The 23,728-nt window shown below is 39.4% G+C and overlaps 1 protein-coding gene across 1 annotated transcript; it reads left to right on the top strand.

Moving 5' to 3' along the window:
* The first annotated feature begins 1,733 nt into the window (after positions 1–1,733).
* On the top strand, positions 1,734–23,408 carry ZC3H6 (zinc finger CCCH-type containing 6). The gene is made up of 12 exons (XM_081903740.1): positions 1,734–2,482; positions 8,523–8,706; positions 9,467–9,589; positions 12,448–12,685; positions 13,028–13,140; positions 14,071–14,187; positions 15,349–15,460; positions 16,335–16,444; positions 17,803–18,056; positions 18,825–19,294; positions 20,342–20,584; positions 21,066–23,408. Exons 1-12 carry the CDS (start codon positions 2,391–2,393, stop codon positions 22,541–22,543), a joined length of 3,534 nt encoding a protein of 1,177 aa, XP_081759866.1. The 5' UTR covers positions 1,734–2,390; the 3' UTR covers positions 22,544–23,408.
* The last annotated feature ends 320 nt before the right edge of the window (positions 23,409–23,728 follow it).

A 23,728-nucleotide genomic window follows, 5' to 3' on the forward strand; every position in this document is an offset into this window, starting at 1 on the left:
TGTTTGAATATCACAAAAGAACAGTTGGCAGCAGGTGTGTTTTTTTAACATCGACTTTTAAATGGAATGGGTAAATTCAGATTTAAAAGGGGAAGGGATATGGGCTGCCATTTTGATGCTATTGATGTTTTCTGAACGTTGCAAAAAAAATGCATGAAGAAAATCAAAACCACAAGAAATACCTGTCTGAAAGAACTCTTAGAAAAGGTTTGCTGGTGTGTGTGTGTGTGTGTGTGTGTGTGTGTGTGTGTGTGTGTTAAAGGCTAGTGTATTAAGGACAACATAAAATATAAAAGTTATTTAAACTCTTCCTCCTCTCAAGGACCCCTTGTGGGTGACAACAGCTTAAAAGACAGCAAAAGACATACATTTGATTTTATGTTCCTTGGTTTTATTGTTTTCTTCACTTTATTAGTAAATACCAGAAACTGACATGTATTTACAAGCAAAGTAGCAACCGTATAACAGGATGTTTTATTAAAGTTAATTCACACAGACTTAGCTTGTGCTGTTTAAAAACGTTCAGCTTAAACTTTTCTGTTAGGAATTCAGATAGTCAAAAGGGTAACTGGTCGTTCATGACAGGTGGTACATGAGAAAGCAAGTCTGCTAGGCATATTGTAACTATATGGTAATATATTTGTGATTACAGACACAGTTAAGACCATACAGTATTCATGGAAGACAATCTTACATGGCTACGAGTGATCGCCAAAGAAAGAATATATTTGTGACATATCGGTGCTGCATATATTTGCATAATGTTCAAGTGGCTTTCTGCTGAGTTTTCGGCTCACAACCTTTGCTTCAAAAGTCTTGAGTTAGTGATATTCTAATCTAAAGTTTTCTGCAAGGTCCTTTCCCTTAACAGCCATTCCCAACTGGGATCTGGAAAGCGAATTCAGCCGGAGGCTGTATATGCACTGGGCAGATCCTTGCTATCAATTTAAAGCACATCTAAGGAGCTATTTGGCCATTTCTAAAATAATTTTTTAAAGGTTGATAACGAGCCAACATTTAGAGATTTTTAGGGGAGCAAGGTTGGCAGCCAAACGTTTTACTCAGACGTATTGAAATAAATGAACCCGAGTCATGCTCGTTAATTTCAATGGGTGTACTCTTGAGTAAAACTTGGCTGGATGCCACCCTCGAAGCCAGTGAAATAAATGAGGCGATTTATTAGACGCTCAATCAAGCGGTACACATAATACACACGTATACGATACTGTGTATGTCTGTGTGTGTGTGTGTGTGTGTGTGTGTGTATAAATAAACACACAATACACACACAAAATACACACACACAAACTACCCCCCTCCCCTATCTCTGCGCTTAAGGAAGCAGGAGACGGCGAGAGAAGCGGACGCGCGCCCGTTTTATAAATAACAGGAGCTGCCGTGCGACACGAACGCGCGCGCAAGAGAGAGGGGCTTTCCGCTCTTTTGCATTTCGAACGCGCCCTCGATAGGCAGCAAGCTCACCCAATGGACGCCTCCCCATCTACCCCCGCGGGCCAATGCTGAGACGGGAAGCCCCCCCCTAAAGCTAAGCGATGACGACAGCGGCGGGGCTCAGCAGAGCGCGCGGCCCAGCCCTCGCCTCGATCGCAGGCGACCCGTGAGGCGCCAACAGAGAAGCTCCGCTGGCCCTTCCCCCCTCCCCTCTCCTTTCCCGCCGCCACCTCCTGCTCCTCCTCTGCTCGGCGCCATTTTGTGAGCGCGTCCCACCTCCTCCCCCCCACCCGCTCCCCTCCCCCCCACCCCGTTCCGCCGCGCGCCATTTCTCTTCCCACGCGCTCTCTTCCCCGTCTCGCTCTTTTCTCTGTGGCAAAGCGACCGGGCGCCATGTTTGTAAGGAAGACATAACCAGACCAGCCTCCTCCTCCTCCTCCTTCTCCTCATCCTTTGCGGCCAACGGCACCTCTTCCCCGTCCCCTCACCGACCGACCCACCACTCCCTCCTCTTCCTGTGGTGCGTTTGTGTTGCCTGTTGTTAAACCCCCCCCCCTTTACTTTAATTTTATTTTTTTGAAATTTGTGGCCAGCCTCGCCCGGCCCAGAGCGACCGTTAAAAGCGCCCTTTTCTGGGGGCCGCGCGCGCGCGTGTTTGTTTGCGTGTGTTCCCGTGCCCACCCTTCCCGTCACTCAGTAAAAAACCGTGAGTGGAAATCTTCGCTGCTTCTTGCTGAGGTGGTGGGGGGACCCCCCACGCGGTCCTCCTCCGGCCGCCGCCGCCGCTTCTGCGTATATTTGTGTGTGTGTGTGTTGTGTGTGCGCGCCTTGTGTCTCCTCCCTCCTCTTTCCTCTCCCAACGCCCCACCACGGGCAGCAGTGTCCTGCCTTCCTCCTCCTTCCTCCTCCTCCCTGCACACACAGCCAGAGCCAGCACAATGGCCTTTGAAAGCCTGTTCTCCAAGCCCCCAAACCCAGTTCTTGACCAAAACATGCCCGACTCTGACAGGCAACATGCAGGGGACGAAAGGTCGAGTAACGTTCTTCTCTCTCTCTCTCTCTTTCTTTTTTCTTTCTCTCCGCTTCTCAATGGTGATAATAACTAAGAATGTGAGATGATGGTCGTGGTAATAATGATGATAATGATAATGATATTGTCTTAAATGTACCTAGGTGGGTTTTTTTAAATTTAAAATGTATGTAACATTGTACTGGGGAGGGGAGTCACCTTCAGCCTGAGGGAGGAGGGGGGTGTTCTTAATACAGGAACAAGGATGTCTTTTGAGGAGGGGTTTTTTTTTGTCTCCAAGGTGCATTTTGCATGCATTCCCCCCCCCACATTTCATTATCTTTTTTAAAAATCCCATCTTTTCATAAAATGCACTTTACATTGGGTGTCTGTATAATGTCACTGTTGTTCTTATCCTCCCGTATATCCCTTACTGCCATTTGAAATCAAAGAGTGTGTTTCTCTCCCCTCCCCCCTTTATACATGGAGCTACATGTAAATGTTTACACCTTACACATTTAACTGGATCTCTCTTTGTGCAGGTGAAGTTCTGTTGGATTTTATCTTTTCCACCTTTCAATCCCTTTGAGCCAAGACACCAGAGGGGTTTTTTTTCCCTGGTTGAGGTCTTGTGCCTTGCTCTGTTTTCTCCAGCCTCTTGTTTTCATAAGATCTGGCTCTTCTCAGTTGGTTAAAAAAAGGGGGAACCTCTCTGAAATTATTGATCTGTCATTCACCAACATGTATTCAAATCTTGTTCCTTAGAACACGGTTTGTAATTGTATTCCCCATAACAGCAAGCCTACCCATGGTCCACATTCCCCAACAACCATGTACAATACTGGTTTATCAAGTGGTAAAAAAAACATAACATAACCCCTAATTCATGTAGCAGCATTGTAGGTTGTATACTGCTTTCATCTTTTATAAGCCAGGATACAGAGACAAAATGGCAATTAAAATGACTTGGACAGAGCTACAGTGAATCGGATTGGGCCTTGTATCTCAGATCTACATATCAGCAGTCCTTCATAGCTGTAGCAGTTTAAAATGTTCATGAAACAGTTTGTACTGCAAAGGATACTACCTGGTGCAGTATTGTTACTTTTAACATAGTCATAAATGCAGCATGAGTTGTCCAGCAAATACTGTATTAGTTAAAGGAAAGGCTTGCACATTACTGAATTATTAATAGACCTGGAGCTAATCATCCTAGGAGTTCTTAAGAGATATTACTCTTTTGAAAGGGGAACTAATAAGGGGAAATCAAAGATTACTACATCATGCAATGTGTTCTCGTAGACATTTAAAAACAAAAAGTATGTCAGACAAGCAGGTGACCCTCAAATCTATTGACTAGCAAATCTTCTGAGATACATTGGAATTGTACTAAGTAGTTTAAGCACAGCCAAAGCCTGTAAACTTGTCTCGCTTTGCAGAAATTGCAGCTCCTAATGAACTAATTCCCCTGCTAGCCTGTCAAATCTCTGAATTTTTTATGTTTCTTTCTAAATCTCCCAATAATAAATTAGACCTTTTTATAGGTAGATAATTTTAATATTGGGATTCCCTGAATTGTTGGAAAAACAAGAAACACAGGGGATGTGATTTCTTGTTTTGCAACAGTAGCAGATACTCTTTCTGCAGAATCTCAGAAACAGTTAAGTTGCAAAACAAGAGGGAAAGTCTACATGGAGAAATTTAAAATACTGTACAATGGGACTCCTTAGTTCTTTCGTGCCATACTTTAAAGCAAATAGAGATAGGGCTGCTACTTTTGAATTGAAGATATATTTTGTTTTGTTTTGACATAAGACATCAGGGGCAAGGAACTCTGCAAATGTTTAGCAGATGTTTCCATCCTAGTCCTTGGAGGCCCAACTGCCCGTTTTACTGCCCCACTTATTGTGCTGAGTGTAACTTACTATGTACAGCAGACAGAAAAGGAGGGTGTTTGTAATGTTGAGTGTTGGAGTCTTAGAATTTGCTAGAATAAATAATATATAGTTAAATGGGAACACTTGGTGCCTATGAACTTGTTATTGTACACCAGTAGTACTATTCTTAATCTATATCAGAGTTAAACCTTATAGCTTTCTCTTTTCAATATAACTTAACGCAGCACTGTTGGACAGAATTAGATTCCACTGTATACAAGAGCCAGATCTCTTTCTGTTTATAGCTAGATTAATCTAATTTATAAGCATTGATCACATCAGTGGTAGCCAACATGGTGTCTTCTGAATGCTTTGGAATACAACTGCCATAATCCCTGATCATTGACCATGCTGGCTGGAGATAGTTGTTGTCCAAACATATAGAGAGCACCATGATGAATACCCTTGCTTCACATTAAGAAAATACTAATAGAGCTGTTTTCTCATTTTGTGCTCTTAGATTCCCCCCCCTTGCATTAATGAACACATTTTAACTGCATATTTAAAGGGTTATCTTTTTCATCTCACATTAAATTTTAACTTGAATATACTAGATTTGTAGATCTGTGGAGTTTAGTTAACAGGGAAGCAAGTAAATTCTTGCATCTCAGTTGCAAGAATGAAAACCATATTAAAAGCTCCCACTTCTAAATAGGTCAGTTTAGAAAAAGAACAATTAGATAAATTTTGGAGAGGTTTTTAAAAAATTGAATCCTTTTTCTCAGAATAAGAGTTTAAGGTTTACTGTTACTGGAGGATCAAAATATATCATGATGCTGTTCATGCTAAACTAGTTTGGCCCTTCAGATATATTTTAAAACTAAAGGCATGTACAGTGGTACCTTGGTTTATGAACTTAATCCGTTCTGAAAGTCCGTTCTTAAACCAAAGCGTTCTTAAACCAAGGCGTGCTTTCCCATAGCAGCAGGGGACTCAATTTACAAATGGAACACACTCAACAGCAAGCGAAACATGTTCTGCTTCCAAGGCAAAGTTCACAAACCAAAACACCTACTTCCAGGCTTGCAGCATTCTTAATCCAAGTTGGTCATAAATTAAGCTGTCTTAAACCAAGCTACCACTGTATATGGCAAAAGTGCATATTTCAAATGCAGTTTCTGCATAACTAAGATGGTGGAATGTTAATAGTTACAAAATTACACCAACCCACATTCCTGAGACTAACTTTGATAAACATTTGATTACAGTGGTACCTCAGATTACATACGCATCAGGTTACAGACTCCGCTAACCCAGAAATAGTACCACGGGTTAAGAATTTTGCTTCAGGATGAGAACAGAAATCGCGCTGCGGCGGCGCGGCAGCAGCGGGAGGCCCCATTAGCTAAAGTGGTGCTTCAGGTTAAGAACAGTTTCAGGTTAAGAATGGACCTCTGGAACAAATTAAGTACATAACCAGAGGTACCACTGTATTAAACTAAAGATATGTTTATGGCACATTGCATATATTAGTCACAAGTCATCTAATTTAAACCTTCAGTATTGAGACCACCCCTGGTATCCAAATGCTGGAACCCTCCAAAGGAGGAGACTTTCTGTTTTCTAATCAGTTCCTTAGCTAGTTATCCTTGTGTGTATAGTCCTTGTTTATGTCTAATACAATACACTGCCTTTGTTGAATTAAATTTTGTGTTTTTTACTGAGCACAAGATTATCAAGTTGTGTTTGTGTACTTAGATGATTTGGGGGGGATCAGTGTTAAGGCATGCGATGTTGAGCAACTATGGTACATCTCTCAAGTAAAAGGTAAAGGGACCCCTGACCATTAGGTCTAGTCATGGCCGACTCTGGGGTTGCAGTGCGCATCTCGCTTTATTGGCCGAGGGAGGCGGCGTACAGCTTTCAGGTCATGTGGCCAGCTTGACTAAGCTGCTTCTGGCGAACCAGAGCAGCACACGGAAACGCTGTTTACCTTCCTGCCGGAGCGGTAACTATTTATCTACTTGCACTTTGACGTGCTTTCAAACTGCTAGGTTGGCAGGAGCTGGGACAGAGCAACGGGAGCTCACCCTGTCACGAGGCTTTGAACCGCCAAACTTCTGATCAGCAAGCCCTAGGCTCTGTGGTTTAACCCACAGCGCCACCTGCATCCCTACATCTCTTAAGTACTTTTTAACTATTTGCCATAGCTCTGGCAGTACAAGATGCCCAAAAGAATTGTTTCCCCAAGAGTTGTAGTTGGCTTTTGCAACTTACCTAGTCAGCATTTCCCAATTGTTGAAATGTAGACAAAGTTTTTTCAAGTAACATTTCATGAAAAAGCTGAACAATAGCAGCTTGAGGTGGTACTGTCCAGAAACAAATTAACCACTTCATCTGCTTTTTGAATAAACTTGATCAGAGGCCTTTGATACAGCGATAATTTAGTTCTCTCTACCCCAACCAATGTACTGAACAAATGGTTGCCTGTATGTCCTGTTATACTTAAAGTTGGTTGAGATTTCTCTGTTCATTATTTTTTCCTGAGCATATATGTAGTTGGTCTTTGTAGATTTTACCAGAGCCTGAAATAAATGCTTTGATTTCTTTTATCAATCATTGACAATTCTACCCAGAGGCAAATTGCAATCATGCTGTTATTCACTATGGCAGAGGAATCTCACCCTGTGCATGCTGTGAGGCATTCTGGTACATAAGAAGAGCCTCCTGCAGGGCCAGACCAGTGGCCCACCCCGCCCAGCCTCCTTAGCTTTCAGTGTCCAGCCAGATGTCCCCATGGGTGACCCTAAGAGCAGGATCCGTGCACAAGGGTACTTTCTCCCTTCCTGTGGCTTCCAGCAACTAGGATTCATCCTATGCCCTTTTAAAATGTGGGGGGCTTTTGGGGGGGGTGTTATTGGGCTGTTGTTTTTATTTTGATTATATACTGTAGTGGTTTTATATTCTGATTTTGTTCTGTAAACCGCCCTGAGACCTCCAGGTATAGGGCGGTATATAAATTCAGATAATAATAATAATAATAATAATAATAATAATAATAATAATACTCACATATACCTTAATCCAGGGTTAAATCCATCCCTCCTACACCTCACTGATCAGCAGCTGTTAACCTTAAGGTAGACATTAAAAATAAATAAATTAAGAGATCATACTAAATTTGTGAGATGTGTTTTGGTATAGTTTTCCTTCAAACACAAGTAGCCTATTTTGAGAAGAGTTTAACTTCAGTACTTTAGAGAGCCTTCCTTTTTAACTGATGTCCTACACCACTTAACATAACATCACTGTTCTTGCATAGTTCATTATTTCTATATTACAAAGTGCATTTTAATTATGAAATTCATTTACACTTGCAATAACCCTGTAAAGTAAATTAACCAGAAAATAATTATTTGTGCAAGGCTAGAAGTACAGGACTTAGAAAATAGATTTCCATGCTCTGTATTAAGTGCAGTTAAGATTATTCTTCCTAACAAATTGTAGATGTTATTATTTTAAATTGTATATCGTATATTTTCACAACCAAACTAAATAACATTGCTGTCACATGTGATCAGTGTTATCATAGTAAATCAATACCAAGCAGTGTTCCCATATGAACCTGCCTGATAGTTAAGATATGCAATAGAACCCTCTTTTCCAGGGGCCCTTCATAAGTGAGTCAGGATGAGGCCTCACTTCACTAGGCAAGTGAAGGAGGCATCTACACTAGCATCATTTAATTCAGAACTACTATATTCACCTGGGCAATTAATTAATGTTTTTTAATTGCTTTGTAATAGATTTAGCTGCTTTATTGGTTTTGTCAGCTTTTCATGTTTTGGTTTATTTATAATAGTTTTTAGATTTATGTTTTTATGCATTTCATAGTGGTGAGCTTTGGGAACTTCAAAATCAAAAGTGATTTTAGTATTTATTAAACTGCCTATAATTTTAAGGTAGTAAACTGAAGCTATGTAATCCTTGCATGCCGCTGTTTCTTAAAATGCAAACAATATTAGATACTACTATAGGGTGAGTGTGTGTAAATGTTATGTAATTGTTGTGGTTGTTGGACAAATAAGCATGGGAGATGATTGTACTATTACTGTCAACTATAACCCCTTAAAAAAAAAATCTAATTCATATTGAATCTAAACTATTGTGACTTTATAAAACAGAGAGGATGGTGAACTCGAAGATGGTGAAATAGATGATGCTGGATTTGAAGAGGATAAGGAAGAACAAGATGCAAAGGTTGAAGATAAACAGAAAAATGAAAAAACCCATAGAAAATCCCGCAAGAAACGCAAAAAAGAAAAAGATAAGAAAAAGTCAAAAAGGAGAAGACGAGATAAACACAAGGTTAGAATTGTTAGTCAATATTCTTTGCAACTCTAGTAATTATTTTTCCTTTATTCAAAGTAGTGTTAAAATAAGTTAAGAAATATTGTTTAATTATTAAATTTGTATTCTGTTTGCCATGTTTAGAGTGGCAAACATTGAAAATATTTAAACAGTACAATTTAAATAGAATAAAAACATATTTAAAACACTAAAACAATTTAAGAAAATTTAAAAACATTCACATATCGTCACAGTTTTTAATTTCACAGTTGCCATGACCATTATCTACAGTCATCAAATGCCTGAGTAAACAAAAATATTTTAAAGTTTCTCCTGAAAGTCAATAATGAGGGAGAAAGGCACACCTCTCCAGGGAGGGCACTCTGCAAATGGGAACCACCACCAGTAAGGCCCTGTAACAAGTGAGCACCAACTGGTTATGTACAGATTATAATGTGCCCAAGAGTATTGGCCTACTAAATCATTATTTGCTGTGTCCAACATTCCTCACACCACATGTGTACTGGGAAGTGTGCCAAATAATGTATTGCAATGTTTGCCTGTTCTTGAGGCTCATGAGCTGCTCTAGTGCATACAGCTAAAGTACAAGCTACCTTAATTATTATTGGCAATAAATTAGCCCTCATGGGGATTTGAATTGTATGCCACTTCCCCACAATCTGCTTCTCCTCCAATTGACTTTACTGTAGCATTTTAAATACAATATATATAGTTCATATGCCTGCATTATACAAATGAAATCATTCTTGTTTTTCAGCATAATTCCCCCTCTAGCAATGACAGTTCTGACTATAGCATTGATTCTGATGCCGAACGAACAGAAAGATCACATAAGAAAGGATCTGGTTTCTACAGAGATTATGAGTCTTCATTCATTCAGGTACAGCTTCGAAAATGTTCATTCCATCCAAAGTTATATATCATGCTGATTTCCTGGCTTGTTACAATTTTTTGGTGATATGGGGGCAAGAGAGGGCAACAGTTTCCCTTGTTACTTGTTAGTAAAGTTTCCAGTCAGAATGAATCAATTTTTATCCTCCCTCTTTTCTGGCCGAGTATGAAAGCCTTCCATTTACTTCTCAATAGCTTCAAAAGTAATTTGTGTCACTTTGAGTTTTACTGGGGCCATGGGTTTCTTTTTTGCCTCTGCCATATTTATTCAAAGAAATGGAACCAGAGATTATTAAAGTAGCATATGTCTTTGCCTTGACTGCCATTGAGATTTTCATTGTAGGAGTTTTGTGCTGTGTTTCAGTATTCTTCAAAGGATCAGTAACGGGCATTCCTTACAGGGGAGTAGTATCACTTTGTTCTCTGCTACAAAAGCTTCCTCTAGATTCATATTGAAAGAGAACATATGAGTGACTCTGTTGAAGTAAATCTCTCCCAGAAGTAAAAATGATCTCGCCCTATGAGGGCTCTTGCTCTCTATCCAAAACCTCCTTCCATTACAGTCATACCTCAGGTTGTGAACGCTGCGGGTTGTGCATTTCTGGGTTGTGGACCGCACCGAACCCGGAAGTACTGGAACGGGTTACTTCCGGGTTTTGGCGCATGCACAGAAGCTCAAAATGACGTCATTCGCAGAAGCACTGAATAGCGTCACGTGCGTGCGCAGACACAGCGCTGCGGGTTGCAATCGTGCCTCCTACACAGATCACATTCGCAACCCGAGGTATGACTGTATTTGAATAAAACAGGACTTTGTTGGGTTTTTCTTGGCTTCATGTCTTCCCGAATGAAGGAGCATATGGTTATCTTGACTAGTCTAACAGTTGCTCTGGGAGAAGATAAATGTCCATTCAGAACCGCAAACAATTTTATTACTGCTTGACTTATAAAACCAGTAGTAATTTCATACTATCTGGACTTTAAGGTAGCACAGCCTTATATGGATATTTATTTATTTATTTGATTTTTTTTATTACAGACAAAACATTAAAACAATCAACACATTCCAAAGATCATGTAGAGAGAGACAATACATAAGGGAACTGTGCATCCTTATTCCACACTTCCAAAATAATATATCAAAAATTATTAAAATTAAAGGTGCTGGCAGAATGAAGCCTAACTTCAAAACATCATTTATATCACATGAAATGTTTTTGATATGGCTTGCAACCAATTCAAATTGAAAATTCATAAGGTGAAACCCAGAAAAAGGAGATAAATGTTCCAGACATAGAGCAGGGAACCAACTCCTATCAGCCCCAGCCAGCATGGGGAGTGATGATCAAAGATGGCAGGGTTTTAGTTTACCATATCTGTAGAGCCACAGGTTCCTCAACCCTGCAAAATTTGCTACTAGCATAGAGTTACTAATCATAAATTTATTCACAATGCTGGAAGTCATCAAATTGGATGTTTACATCTAGAAAAGGGGTGGAACTGGCATAAGAATTGCTTCACTCTTACTACCAGGAAATGACAAAAAAAAAAATCCTTCCAGTAGCACCTTAAAGACCAACTAAGTTAGTTCTTGGTATGAGCTTTCGTGTGCCTGCACACTTCTTCAGAATCTGAAGAAGTATCTGAAGAAGTGTGCATGCACACGAAAGCTCATACCAAGAACTAACTTAGTTGGTCTTTAAGGTACTACTGGAAGGATTTTTTTTTTTGGTTTTGACTATGGCAGACCAACACAGCTATCTATCTGTGCCAGGAAATGGGTTGCAATATCTTAATGCTACAGAAAATAAGTAAGAATTTTTTCACTTGAATCTAGTAGTTCTCATTGGAGAAATAATTAATGCTTACTGTATTATATGCTTATGTTTCAGCATGTTTTCATAAATTTCTCTGCAAACAATGAGGACAGTTGATCTTGCAAAAAAACCAATTCCTTTGTGCTCCAATTGCTCTACTAAAATTGAATACAAAAAATATTAATTTGCATAATTTTGACTTATTGCAGAATTTCACTTTTGCGAGGAGCTGAGTTTGTGTTGACTTGGCACACACTTAATTGTGTGTGTGTCCTTTTTTGGCAGGGTAATCTTGATTCTGCCCATGCATCTGTGGTGTTTGTTACAACTTGAAAATGATGTCCTTAGAATGGTTATTTATTTATTATTGCTCATTGCAACAGAATGATACAAATAACTTGTTCAATAAAGTCATGTGTCTTTTGCCACAAAATGAACTATTTATAGAATAACACCTGTAAAAAAGAGTGTTTCAGCTGCTGCGGGGGAGGAGAAGCTGTTAATTCTGCTTCTCCTTTCATCAATCTCCACTATTTGCATATACACACTTGGCTTAGCAAATTGGTAGTGCCAAAGTCTCTGCTAAAAACAGTTATTTCTACTTTGGCCACTCTTATGTGAAATACAGATAGATTTGGAAGAAAAAGAAACTTAGTGAACCAATTATATTATCCACCCACTTCACCAGGGAGTTTTTCAGGATCAGTATTTGTTGCTCTCCCTGGAACAATGGTTTGAGGGGACAGAAAGCTCTACTACAGTTTGGAGACACAACACCCATAGCCAAGTGAACAGATCTGTGTTCATCCCATCAACTTCCATCTATCTATGGATAATCAAGCACTATAGGCATCTTTGCACTGTTTTCAGTTTGCAACTGCACTACACATTTAATGACTTGCAAATAACAACCCTAATTCAGGATAGAAAAATACACATGAACACCAATAAAATGTTATGTTTTCTTTGTAGAGAAAATAGGAGAGGTCATATCCTAATGGTTTTCTAATTATCATTCTCTTTTGTCCAGCATGGGCATATTTCAGGAAAATACACCCCTTCACAGAAGTCACAGCATACTAAAAAATCAAAAAACAAAGATTATGATAATTACAGTGATGATTTTGTCTACAATGAGGATGAAAAAGAGGATTTTGCTGACCAATTAAAACAGTATAGACAAGCTAAAGAAACTTCAAATGCTGATTTAGATGCTCCAATTTCAAAAGAATCTATGAAAAAGCAAGGAATGAAAGGGATTCAGAAAGGTAAGGCATTGGTCTAATGCTAGCTTAGTTTGTGTTAGAAACCCACCTATGCATAATTACAGCATTTACAGTGAAATTGTGTTCAGAACAAGCATTTTCCATTGAATGGCATGGAATGAAACTTTTGGGGGCCAAGTTGCAAATTCACTGTTTTGGAAGCTAGAGTTAAAATGCTATTTTATAATTTTAGAAATGACCTTTAAAAACACTATAGTTCTGACCTGGCATGTATTCCTTACGTGACCTCTTCACTCTGCAGAAAAGTACAGGTGGTATGTATGTACATTCTTCTTTCAGGTCAGAATCTTTGTGCTGAAATGCGTTGGATGTTCTTGTTTTTAGGTGCTACACAGACAAGCAATAGTTACGGTATTGGCCGAGGGCGTGGCATGCAGAAGAAATTGAAACGCAAAGACCGTGGAAGGGGAAGAGGGATAAATAAAGGTCCTGAAGAGGTAAGTGGAATGGAAGTGGGTTAAGTTACGTTGAAACTTGGGATTTCTGTTTAGTTTGCTGTGGATAATTCAGAATACCGTATTTACTTGAATCTAATGCTCTCCTTTTTTTTTTTTTTTTTTTTTTTTGCTAAATTACGTTGCAAAAATTAAGGTGCACATTAGATTCAATGGCACATTTACATTCGCCAGCAAATACTTTTTTTGGTTTCAAGGTTTTGAAAACTGAGGTGCGCATTAGATTCGATGGTGCATTAGACTCAAATAAATACAGTATTTAATTTAGAATAAGCAGCCCTTCAGTTATTACTACTCTGTGTTATAGCTGTCAACCTTTCCCTTTTCTTGTGAGGAATCCTATTCGGAATAAGGGAATTTCTCTTTAAAAAAGGGAAACGTTGACATCTATGCTCTGCATCATGTCGCTTCAGTATTGCAGCCTGAGGACACATGCACTATGAAATGAACTTCTCGTAATGCTAAGCTGGAGGAAGGCGTAGTAACAATTTTGCAGTTTGGAAAAATAATGTGACTAAGATAAATATTAGTAGTTGGCAGGTAGCAACATTGGCAAAATTAAAATGATACAGAGAACTAGGGCTAGTGAAGTCAGTAATAGTAAAATGTGTACAGCTTGGGGAAAGAGTGAATGAATTGTCAGTCCCATCACCTTCCATCACCACCACTAAAGACAAAGAATGACATGTTCTTCACAGCTTTGTTTCCTCATAAGCAAAACGTCTATGCCTGACACTAAGCCTAGCATTTACCATAACTAGAATGTCAATGACCATAACTGTTTGTTTGGCCCTATGTTTTTTGAGAAGCTTGACTAAATCACTTTAGTTTATCATTTTGAGTACTGTAACTTTGGATATTCAATGACACTTTAGGTAACGATGCATTAAAACAGGATGCTTGTTTTTACAGGAAATAAAGCCTGTTAAGAAATGGCCAACTATGAGTCAGGCATTCATAAATCAGCATACTGTGGAACACAAAGGAAAACAAATCTGTAAATATTTCCTAGAGGCACGATGCATTAAGGTGAATATATAATTGTACTCTTTCTAGAAAGGGTAGGGGGAATGTGTAGTTTTTATTCCAGTTTGCTCAACACATTTATCAGCCCCCACCCCAACTGTTAAGTATTTTTAAAGTACTAAAAATATATTTAAATTTAAAATATGGGTGTATTTTGTTCAGTCATTTTATTTTTTGTGCAGGCTTTTATATTTAATGTTGAAAGTGTGTAATATTTAAATGGCAGCCATGATCTTTTATTGAAATAGAAAAGCTTGATTGTACAGTATATAGTATATCTTCTAGTTACAGATAGGTAGCCGTGTTGGTCTGCCATAGTCAAAACAAAAAAAATTCCTTCCAGTAGCACCTTAAAGACCAACTAAGTTAGTTTTTGGTATGAGCTTTCGTGTGCATGCACACGAAAGCTCATACCAAAACTAACTTAGTTGGTCTTTAAAGTGCTACTGGAAGGAGTATATCTTCTAGTGAGCTATGTAAATTATTGCACAGAGTTGCATCACTGTGAACAGAGCAGCTTAAACAGTCAGTTGTATGAGAAAATTCAAAAACTATCAGTGCATTCTGGCAGGCAAGTGTGATAGGGCTTTCCCAGTGGTTTCACTTGTTTTTAGAAATGACCTCCCCAAGAACTGCATTCGGCTCCCTCCTTGATTTCTTTAAAAGAAGCCCTAAATATTTTTCTTTTCCAATCAGCATTTGGTTAATTTAGGGTGGCTAGCATGCTGTGCTGGGAGTGAGAGGTCTAGCCGTGCTATTTTCATCTGCTGCTTGTTTTTGTTTTGTTTTTTAATTTAAGATCAATATTGTATTGATCTTAATTGTTTAGGTAGCTGTGTTGTTTTATTATTTTGCTTTGGTTTTCTACTGTAAGCCGCTTTGGGAAAGGTCTATGGTCCTGAAAAGTATTATAGAAATGACTGAAATAAATACAATTCTGAACAACTGCCATCTGTTTAGTGTCAGTGCAGGTATAGTTTCATGTTCTGCTTTTTTAATGATTGGTTTGACTTACAAACAACTTCCTCCAACACCACTGGTGGGGGGGGGGGAGGAAAAGCAGCGAACTATGTTTGATCAAACTTTCTCATACTATGATTGAAAATTCAACTTGAAATACAATAATTCCACATTTGGAGCTAATAACCTCTTTTATGTACACAGGGAGACCAGTGTAAATTTGATCATGATGCAGAAATAGAGAAGAAAAAGGAAATCTGCAAGTTTTATATACAGGGTTATTGTTCCAAAGGAGAGAACTGCATTTACATGCATAATATCCTTTTACAAATAATATCCTAAAGATATTTTGTTTAATAGTGTGTGTGTGTGTCTACATATACATATGAATATGACCTCAAAAATATAATGTAAATGATATTTGCAAAGTGATAAATGATGGGAGTTCATAGTCTTTGATATGTCACAGTAAGCGTTATACTTAATATATTGTTTATACTTCGTTGTTAAAACATCAAAAATGTTTTAAAGGGCAGGAGTCCAAAATTTTGACTCTGTTTACAAGTCATGCCTATTATTTGTGATGCCCACTAATTTTCCCCTTTCCTTACTCCTGTGCTATGTTCAAAAGCCACACAGGATGGGAGAGAAACTATTTCTCCTTTCCTCTCAGGGGTGGAGGATCTAGGGAGAAAGGAGAGACGATTTGTCTTCTACAAGTTGGACTTTTGCAGAAAGCTTCAGCAGCAACCCTCTGCCACTTCCACCACCTCCTACAAAAGCCTAATAGAAAGGGAAAGAGGCTACTCCATTTTTCCTCAACAAAATGGGCAAGAAAGAAGAGGGTCAATTCTCTCTTCCCGTTGGGTTTTTGCTGGAAGCAGCAATGAGGTACTGCCAGAGCTGTTTGCAAAAGCCTAACTTCATGAGAGAAGCTACATCTCTTTACCCCCGTGGAGGACAGGAGAGAAAAGGCTTCCACAAGCAGCAATTTTGCCAAATGGGAAAGAGGTGTTTTCTGCTGGTAAGCAGGTGAGTAAATTTATAGAAGGCAGAAAATCTGAATCCAAAACATTAGCTGAGCATGATCCATCCAGTTCCATTAACAGTCATGAGGAGTTCCCTTTAGGGAGCCCAATAAGCCCTCTCTCAAAGTCTTATACTTGTTAGAATCCTTAATACAGGCTCACATGAGTTCCCTTGCAAGTTCTATCATACAGGAGCTAAGTGCTACCACGGTGACAAGTGCAAGTTTTCTCATGATCCACTAACTAAAGAGTCGAAAGAACTCCTTGATAAGGTGAGTAATGCTCCTTTGTATCAACAGAATACACCACATCATACTTTAATATGAAACTGATATTTCAAAAAAACTGTTTTTCAAAACTAAGAAAAGTCTGTGGTGACCCAGTTTCAAATTGATTTTCCAAGGAGTCCAGTCACGTTTATCGATATTTCAGTTGCACATGATGTACAGTGTCATCTGTCAACGTAGTATATTTTCATGTAGAAAAAGCTATTATAGGCTTCATAGATTTTACCAGCATCTCATGATGAAGACAAGCATCATATAAAAAGGGAGCTTACAGCAGGATCCTTAGCTGAAGAGTGAACCTGGCGCCCCTCAGCTTTGCAAGGCTTGCACATCACAAATGTTCATGCCATTAAACTAAATGCCATCTTAGCATTCAATCTTGCCCCTCCTTTGTTTCACCATCAGTTTATTTTTTATAGCACTGCTTATGCATTACCCATTTGTTTTCACCCTCCACTTAAAATTGGGAGGGGGGGAATAATTGGCAAAGCTCCAGAAATTTTGGGAGAGGTTTCTTGTTGACTTCATGGGTAGCAGCTAGTTAGCAAAGCGGACAGTCAGTTTCTGGCAGGACTGGATTTTTTCCCCTTAGTGGTAGAATCCCAAAGAGGAAAAGCATGTTTGGTCGGAGAATTTTTATGTTAGCCCCACTGAAGTAAAAATGTTACATCTGGTTTAAACTTTCTGCTTTCTTTTAACCCATTATCACCTTTTCCCTTTAGTTTTCCTCCTCAGGTATTATTCTTTGAATCTCCTAATTGGAAATTGGAAGGTGCACATCACTGCACACTATCCATGAAATCATAGGATCCAAGGGTTCTGGGATGGGCTTGTTGTCTATTGACAGTGTTAGAAAAGATTCTCCCCAAAGTAAACATTTAATTTCTTAGTCATGGTCTAGTTGAAACTAGCTGAAATAGTTGTTGCTATTGAGGGAGAAACCAACATCCAGTTCAGTTCAGTTCAGCGTACCAAAGAGATGAACATTCATATCAGTGAGCAGACGAGAAGCCAAAAGTTTGGATGGTGGACTGTGCTCTGATTGATCTAAATGTTAGAACATAATGTTCTGAAAACTTGGTTAGGTCTTTATAGGTAGCTTTTTTTAGGAGCTGCACTTCAAAATGGTGTTTGAGATTAATTGGGGTATAATATGTGAGTTATTTTAATCTTGTTTGAATTCCATGGATGCTTTGACTTTTCTATTTCAAAGATTTGTAACCTACCCTGATCCTTCAGGATCAGATCAGATAGAATCCCAGCTACGGAGTTGTATAGCAGCCACCAGAATATTATGCAACAGAAACTTTTATAACTCCGAGTATAATTTGTGTGTGTTTTAGGTACTGAATACTGAAGAGGAGCCACAAAACGATGATGAAAAGGAAGTGGAGGAACTTCGGAAACGAGGCATAGTTCCTCTTCCTAAGCCTCCTCCAGGAGTTGGGCTTTTGCCAACCCCACCAGAGCCGTATTCATTTACTGAGGAAGATGCAGAAAACTTTCAGGATCCCTCTGGTGAATTCAAGAAAATCCCATCTCTCTTTGAGATAGTTGTGAAGCCTACTGTGGATTTAGCCCACAAGATTGGGAAAACGTAGGTATTAGAAGTATAAAAGTTGTGCATGGTTTTAATGAGACAATAAGGAAGTTTGGGGAAATGATGGCATTATAGTAATCTTACAGGACTGGTTAAAAAGAGAAAGAGAGAGTTACAAGCACAATGACACTAGAATATAACAGTGGTGGCAGGCGTAGTTTGCCACTCTCAGCTGAAGTGGCAAGTAGTTTCACACATACCAGTAGAAGGCTGCATTACGTTTTTTAGGAGAAAGGAGCTAAAACTGTAATTATAACCTTGCTTAGATCTAGTATGTCTGATGGAAATAACACCTTAGTGAAAAATTTGTGTAATTATTGCCTACCTATTTTGATCTAAAATTTGGCCTATATTTAAAAACCAATTGCATATTGTTAACATCCTTTTCAGAAAAATGAAAACTACTGGTTCTCCAGTCAGTCTCATTTAAAATATATGTATTAAGGAATGTCTCAAATCTCGCTTGTTTGTATTTCATATGTTTACCTTTTATAAGGAGAACAGTTGCTTTTCATCTTTTTATTAGGCACTTAAGTATTTGAAGACTTCAGTCATGCTCCTTGTAATAATCCAAAATTCACCTGTTTATGGTCTGGTGAAAAAACCAAACTGAATGGTAGTGTTCCCTTCTAAGGGAAAGCAAACTAATTTTGACAAAATAGAGCATGTAGCCATTTTCAGACTCTTGACCACTATGCTCCTCATAACTTGCTTATAGTTTATGCTTATATAAAAGTGGTATTGACCTAACTTTCTGTCTTGCAGTCCACCAGCATTCTATAACAGCACATCACCGCCAGGACCAGAGTTTGAAGGAAATGATCCACATATGTATAATACAGAATCGAGCCCAGGACATAATGGACCAGCAGGGCTCCCAGGTTCTCCTGGGCATCCTTGCATAGGTCTAGGAGGGCCGCAGAGTCCGCCTTTGCAGCCAGTTCCTCCGGGTTACCTAGGACCACAGGGTCAAGCTGGTGGTCCAATGCATGGACAACAGGGTGGGCCGCCTTTGACGCCACCTGGTTCATCATATGGCTGTGCAGTTGCTCAAGAACATATGGCAAACATGCCCAGAGACAATCATTGCCTACCTGGTCCACCATATCAGCAAATCCCTGGTGAACGGCTGCCAAATACTTGTTACGAGTCCCTTCAGAATCCAGCCAATTTCTATGATAATTACTATTCGCATCAGGCTGTACATAACTTTCAGACAACCAATAACACTGGTGGTAAGTTTTAATGTATAATTTTTATGTCCTTAGTTAGAACTAAAGAATTATGTTTCGTGAGAATTGGAGCTGTATTATAACTCAAAATCACCTAGTCTTGGGCCCTTCTCATTCAAGATTTATAAAAGTATTCCCAATATACTGATTATGGGGGGTGCATGTGTGTGTAGGGCGGGAGAACGCAGACTTTTGAAAGTGCAGTATGCTTCTGTATACTCTGCACACACCCTCTTCTTGAATTCTTGTATGGGGGACTCAGGACACCCTAGATCAGATGTGAAAGATAAATTATGCCTTCCCACCTTCCAGGATGCTTCTAACTTTTCCCCATAAGCAACTACTCAGTGCACGGGTCTCCAGTAGTCTACATCTCTTTGCCTGACAATCTTCCCCCTGGCCTTTCCTAAGTGCTTGAGGTGCCTTCTAGCGGCAGCATCTAAAACAAATAAGCATTCTGGCCATACCTAGAGGGACACATGGTGGCTTGGATGCTACTTCACAGGGAAGGGCCAGTGGAATGGTGCTGCTTGGGTGCTGCTACTTAAGGACATGCTGAGCACCACTGACCAACCCTCTTCTCCCTCCCACTCTGGGCTTTCCTGCTCTAGAGCAGATAAGAGCAGTTTGGGATAGAGGTTGATGATGTGTCCATACAGCTCCCAAGGGACACCCCTGCCCCTGACTTCCTCCCAGTTTTGGAACTAGGGAGGTGGCAAGAACACCACACAACTAGCAGTCCCTGCCCACCTTGCAGCTTAAGCATTGGGAGGAGGGCTTGGTAACTCCATGCTTGCTAGAGGGGATTTGCACGCTCTGCTGCGTTGAGGATGGTGAGAGGAACTGATGAAGCCCGTTTGCATGTGAGAAAGTAAACCTGTCCTCTGACCCCTAGAATTAAGCCTCTTATATGTACAGCCCCACCCCTTCATGTGCCACCTTGATGGCTTTTATAGAGATCTCATCAAATAGTACTTGACATTTCTTTGTAATTTCTGTTTAACTTATGTTGAGGATGAATACTAATTGTTTGTAATGCTGTCAATGTAGATGGTGCGTGGCAAGGAGAATTTGCAGATCAACCACCTCACCACATGTCTTCAGATTCACACAACAGTGGCAATGAGTACGAGTCAGACTGTGCTACAGCAGCAGGCCACAGTTCAGCTATTAATGTACCAGATTTTCTTCCTGCCATGCAGAAAGCCCTTTTTGTAAGGCTTAGTCAAAAACAACAAGACGATGGAGAGCAAATGAGCAATCAGTGTCAGAGATCACTGAGTAGAGAAGAAGGTATTGTCACATTCTGCACTTTTAAAATAACATGTTGTAACATAGTTGTGTGCATTTGCTGTTTCCAAATGTTAGTGAAGAGTTTAGTTTACTTCTACTGGTGTTTATTTTCCTTGCAACTTTTTCACACATTGAAGAATCCAGTTTGATCCAAGGAAGGGGTACTGGGGCTGATTCCATTATGGAGATGATCCAGTTTATGATATTCAGATGAAGGGCAATATACATATTTAATAAATAAAATAAATATCGCTGACATAAGCTAAGAGATGGCAACAGACTATGGTTAAATAATTTTCCCCACTCACTTACTACCATATTTGTCATCCTAATAGGAAATTAGAATTCCTTTCTTTTACATAATCTCGTTTTATTAAAAAGGATTCCCAACACTATTTGGGAAATTCTGTTTTGTTTACCTTAGGATAGAAAATATATACTGTGGCTACTGAAATTTGTATGGTGTCTTGTCTTTTTCTAGATGATAATGTAAACTGGTACTCCAGTAGTGAAGAGGAAGAAGGAAGCAGTGTTAAATCAATATTAAAGACCTTAAAGAAACAAAGTGAGACATTAAGGAAACAGCAGCAGCAGGCAGCAGACCAGCAGCTTCGTGTTATGCCTGCTGACCCAAGACTTGCTAAAGATCGAGGTCAAGGAAGCCAAGCTGTTGATCCCAGGCTAAGATCAGCTTCAAGATCAAACGCTAGAAAACCATCAGAATCAGGAACCTTGGACCCAAGACTTGCACGAGATCCTAGAATTTTAAAGAGCAGCGAAAGCAGTCATGCTAGTTCATCTGCTAGTGGAGCAAACCCTGGTGTCAAGACTGTGCAAAAAGGATTAGAGGAGGAAGAAGAGGATGGAGAACGGGAGCTGAGAGAGAGAGCTTTCTTAATACCATTGGAACCTCTGCCTGGAGTAACACTACGGGATCCAAGATCTCAGCTTAGGCAATTCAGCCATATTAAAATGGACATTGTTCTGAGCAAACCCAACTTTGCTAAGCATATTGTATGGGCTCCTGAAGACTTACTCCCAGTACCTTTGCCGAAACCAGACCCAGTATCTTCAATCAACTTACCCCTTCCTCCACTCATAGCTGACCAACGATTTAATCAATTACGGAATATCAAAAGTGATCCCATCCCAAGTACAATACCATCTGACCCAAGATTAGCAGCAAAAGCAAAAAATAGTACACATTTAGCAAACAGAAGTGTCTCTTTGGACCACTCTACAGATTCTCATCCTGGTAGCACAAGCAAATTGGGAGACCCTCGCTTGCAGAAAACAATTGATCCCAGGCTCCACAGACCATCCAGTACAGACTCTCACCATGCAGTAGTGAAGGACTTTTTGCCTTCAAAGACTGACCCCAGGTTAGCCAAATCCAGCACTGGTACATCACAGTCCTCAGAAGCTGCAGCCTTTCATTCTGATTCAGATGTGTTACCCCCATATGCACCTAAGCTATCATCTGCCACTGCTAAACTGGGCACCCCTAGCTCGTTATTAAGTGGCATTAGCTTGTATGATCCAAGAAATCACACTCCATCAGACCCCTCTCCAGTTAATTCAGGGGAGAATGGAGAGAACCTGAAAAAGGGTATTTTGAAAAATGCTGGCCAAAATGAAGCTACGCTCTCAGAAGAACAGTTGCCTCAGAAAACATCCCTGCACATAGAAAAATGCCTGGAAACATCTGGAGAAGCCATTCCAGATAAAGTGGGCAGTAAATCTCAGGCTAAACACTCCAGTGCTGCTCCAGCAGTACACAACCTTCCCATCCAGGCTTTGTCTGGGTTAATCAGACCACAGTACAGTGATCAGAGGCCTGTAAGGCAGCCTGGGCAAATCAGTCAAACGTCAGAGAGTGATCCAAACGGGGAATCCGATGACAAATCACTGAAAGACGTTTTCAAGACTTTTGACCCAACGGCTTCACCTTTTTGTTAGCTGTGTGTTTATGAAGACTTTTTACCATTGTGAATAATGCAGGTTTCTGCGGTTTTGTAACTGATTTACCTCTATGCTTTATTTATTTTTAAATTATAACCAGAAACACATTTGGGCTGCTATTTTCAGAACCACATGCCGTAACACAGTATGCTATAGTGTTTGCCAAGTTGGTATTTTCTATATAATTTTCACATTTCAGGGAGACTAATCATTGATCTGTTTTTTAAAAATAAAAATAGGTATATCATGTTAGATCTGAAATAAGCACTTTCATTGTAAATAATCATTAAGGATTCAATTTGAAGACTTGTATATGTGTAATGTGTCTTTTCAAAATCAACATTTAGAGAATGTTTGCCACTTTTGTAAGATTGTATAGGTTCAAGCAATATAATGTACATTACTGTGAGAGACACTATTTAAAATGACAATTATCTGATCTATCAAGTCCAACTTGCTAAGTAAAATTCAAAAAGAATTGATCTTTTCTGAGCATTGACACAGCATCATTTTTTATTCATGAATTGATACTCATAGCCTAAAAGATACTGTATTACATATTGAGGAACTGAAGCATTTTTAAAGTATTTTATTCTATGCTGTATATAGAAGAACTTGCAAAGGACACAGCTAAAACATTTCTAAGTAGAAAATTCATAAGTTGTATGTGTAAAAATGTATTTACTTTTTTCATGTATACATTATTCTCATTTAGTGCTGGCACATTGTGGTGTTCATGTATTCAATGTATTTTTGTATTCAACTGCTTAATTTGTATTGCTTTTTTGTATTGATATGTAATGACAGTAACATATACTCATGTGTCTGACATTTTTAACAAATTAAAAAAGAGTGAAAATCTCTTGACTTTTCATGGACTGCTAAAAGGCTGGGAAATCTGCATTGTAGATTTTGTCTACTTTCTCCCCCTTCCCTCCTAAGGTGTATATACTTGTTGGACTGCCTGGTCATTTCCTCCTACCCACAATAACCCTGTGTGGTACGTTAGCCTGAGATATAGTGAGAGTCATGGCCAAGCAGGGGTTTGAACCCATGTCTCCCAACTTTGGTATTCTTTCTACTACTTGACATGGGGAGGGGGTGAATGGTAGTGAAGTTGAAGCCATCTGAAACAAAGATAGGCATATTGAAAGACGAGGGCAGAGTTGCAACTTTGAGGAT

This window comes from Podarcis melisellensis, assembly GCF_964234715.1.
Source record: "Podarcis melisellensis genome assembly, chromosome: 3".
Lineage (NCBI taxonomy): Eukaryota > Metazoa > Chordata > Lepidosauria > Squamata > Lacertidae > Podarcis > Podarcis melisellensis.

Coding starts and splice junctions, on each gene's coding strand:
- ZC3H6 (XM_081903740.1), top strand. CDS start 2,391: ATGGCCTTTGAAAGCCTGTTCTCCAAGCCCCCAAACCCAGTTCTTGAC. Junction 9,590..12,447: donor ATGAGTCTTCATTCATTCAG/GTACAGCTTCGA, acceptor TCTTTTGTCCAG/CATGGGCATATTTCAGGAAA. Junction 15,461..16,334: donor GAACTGCATTTACATGCATA/ATATCCTTTTAC, acceptor ATACAGGCTCAC/ATGAGTTCCCTTGCAAGTTC.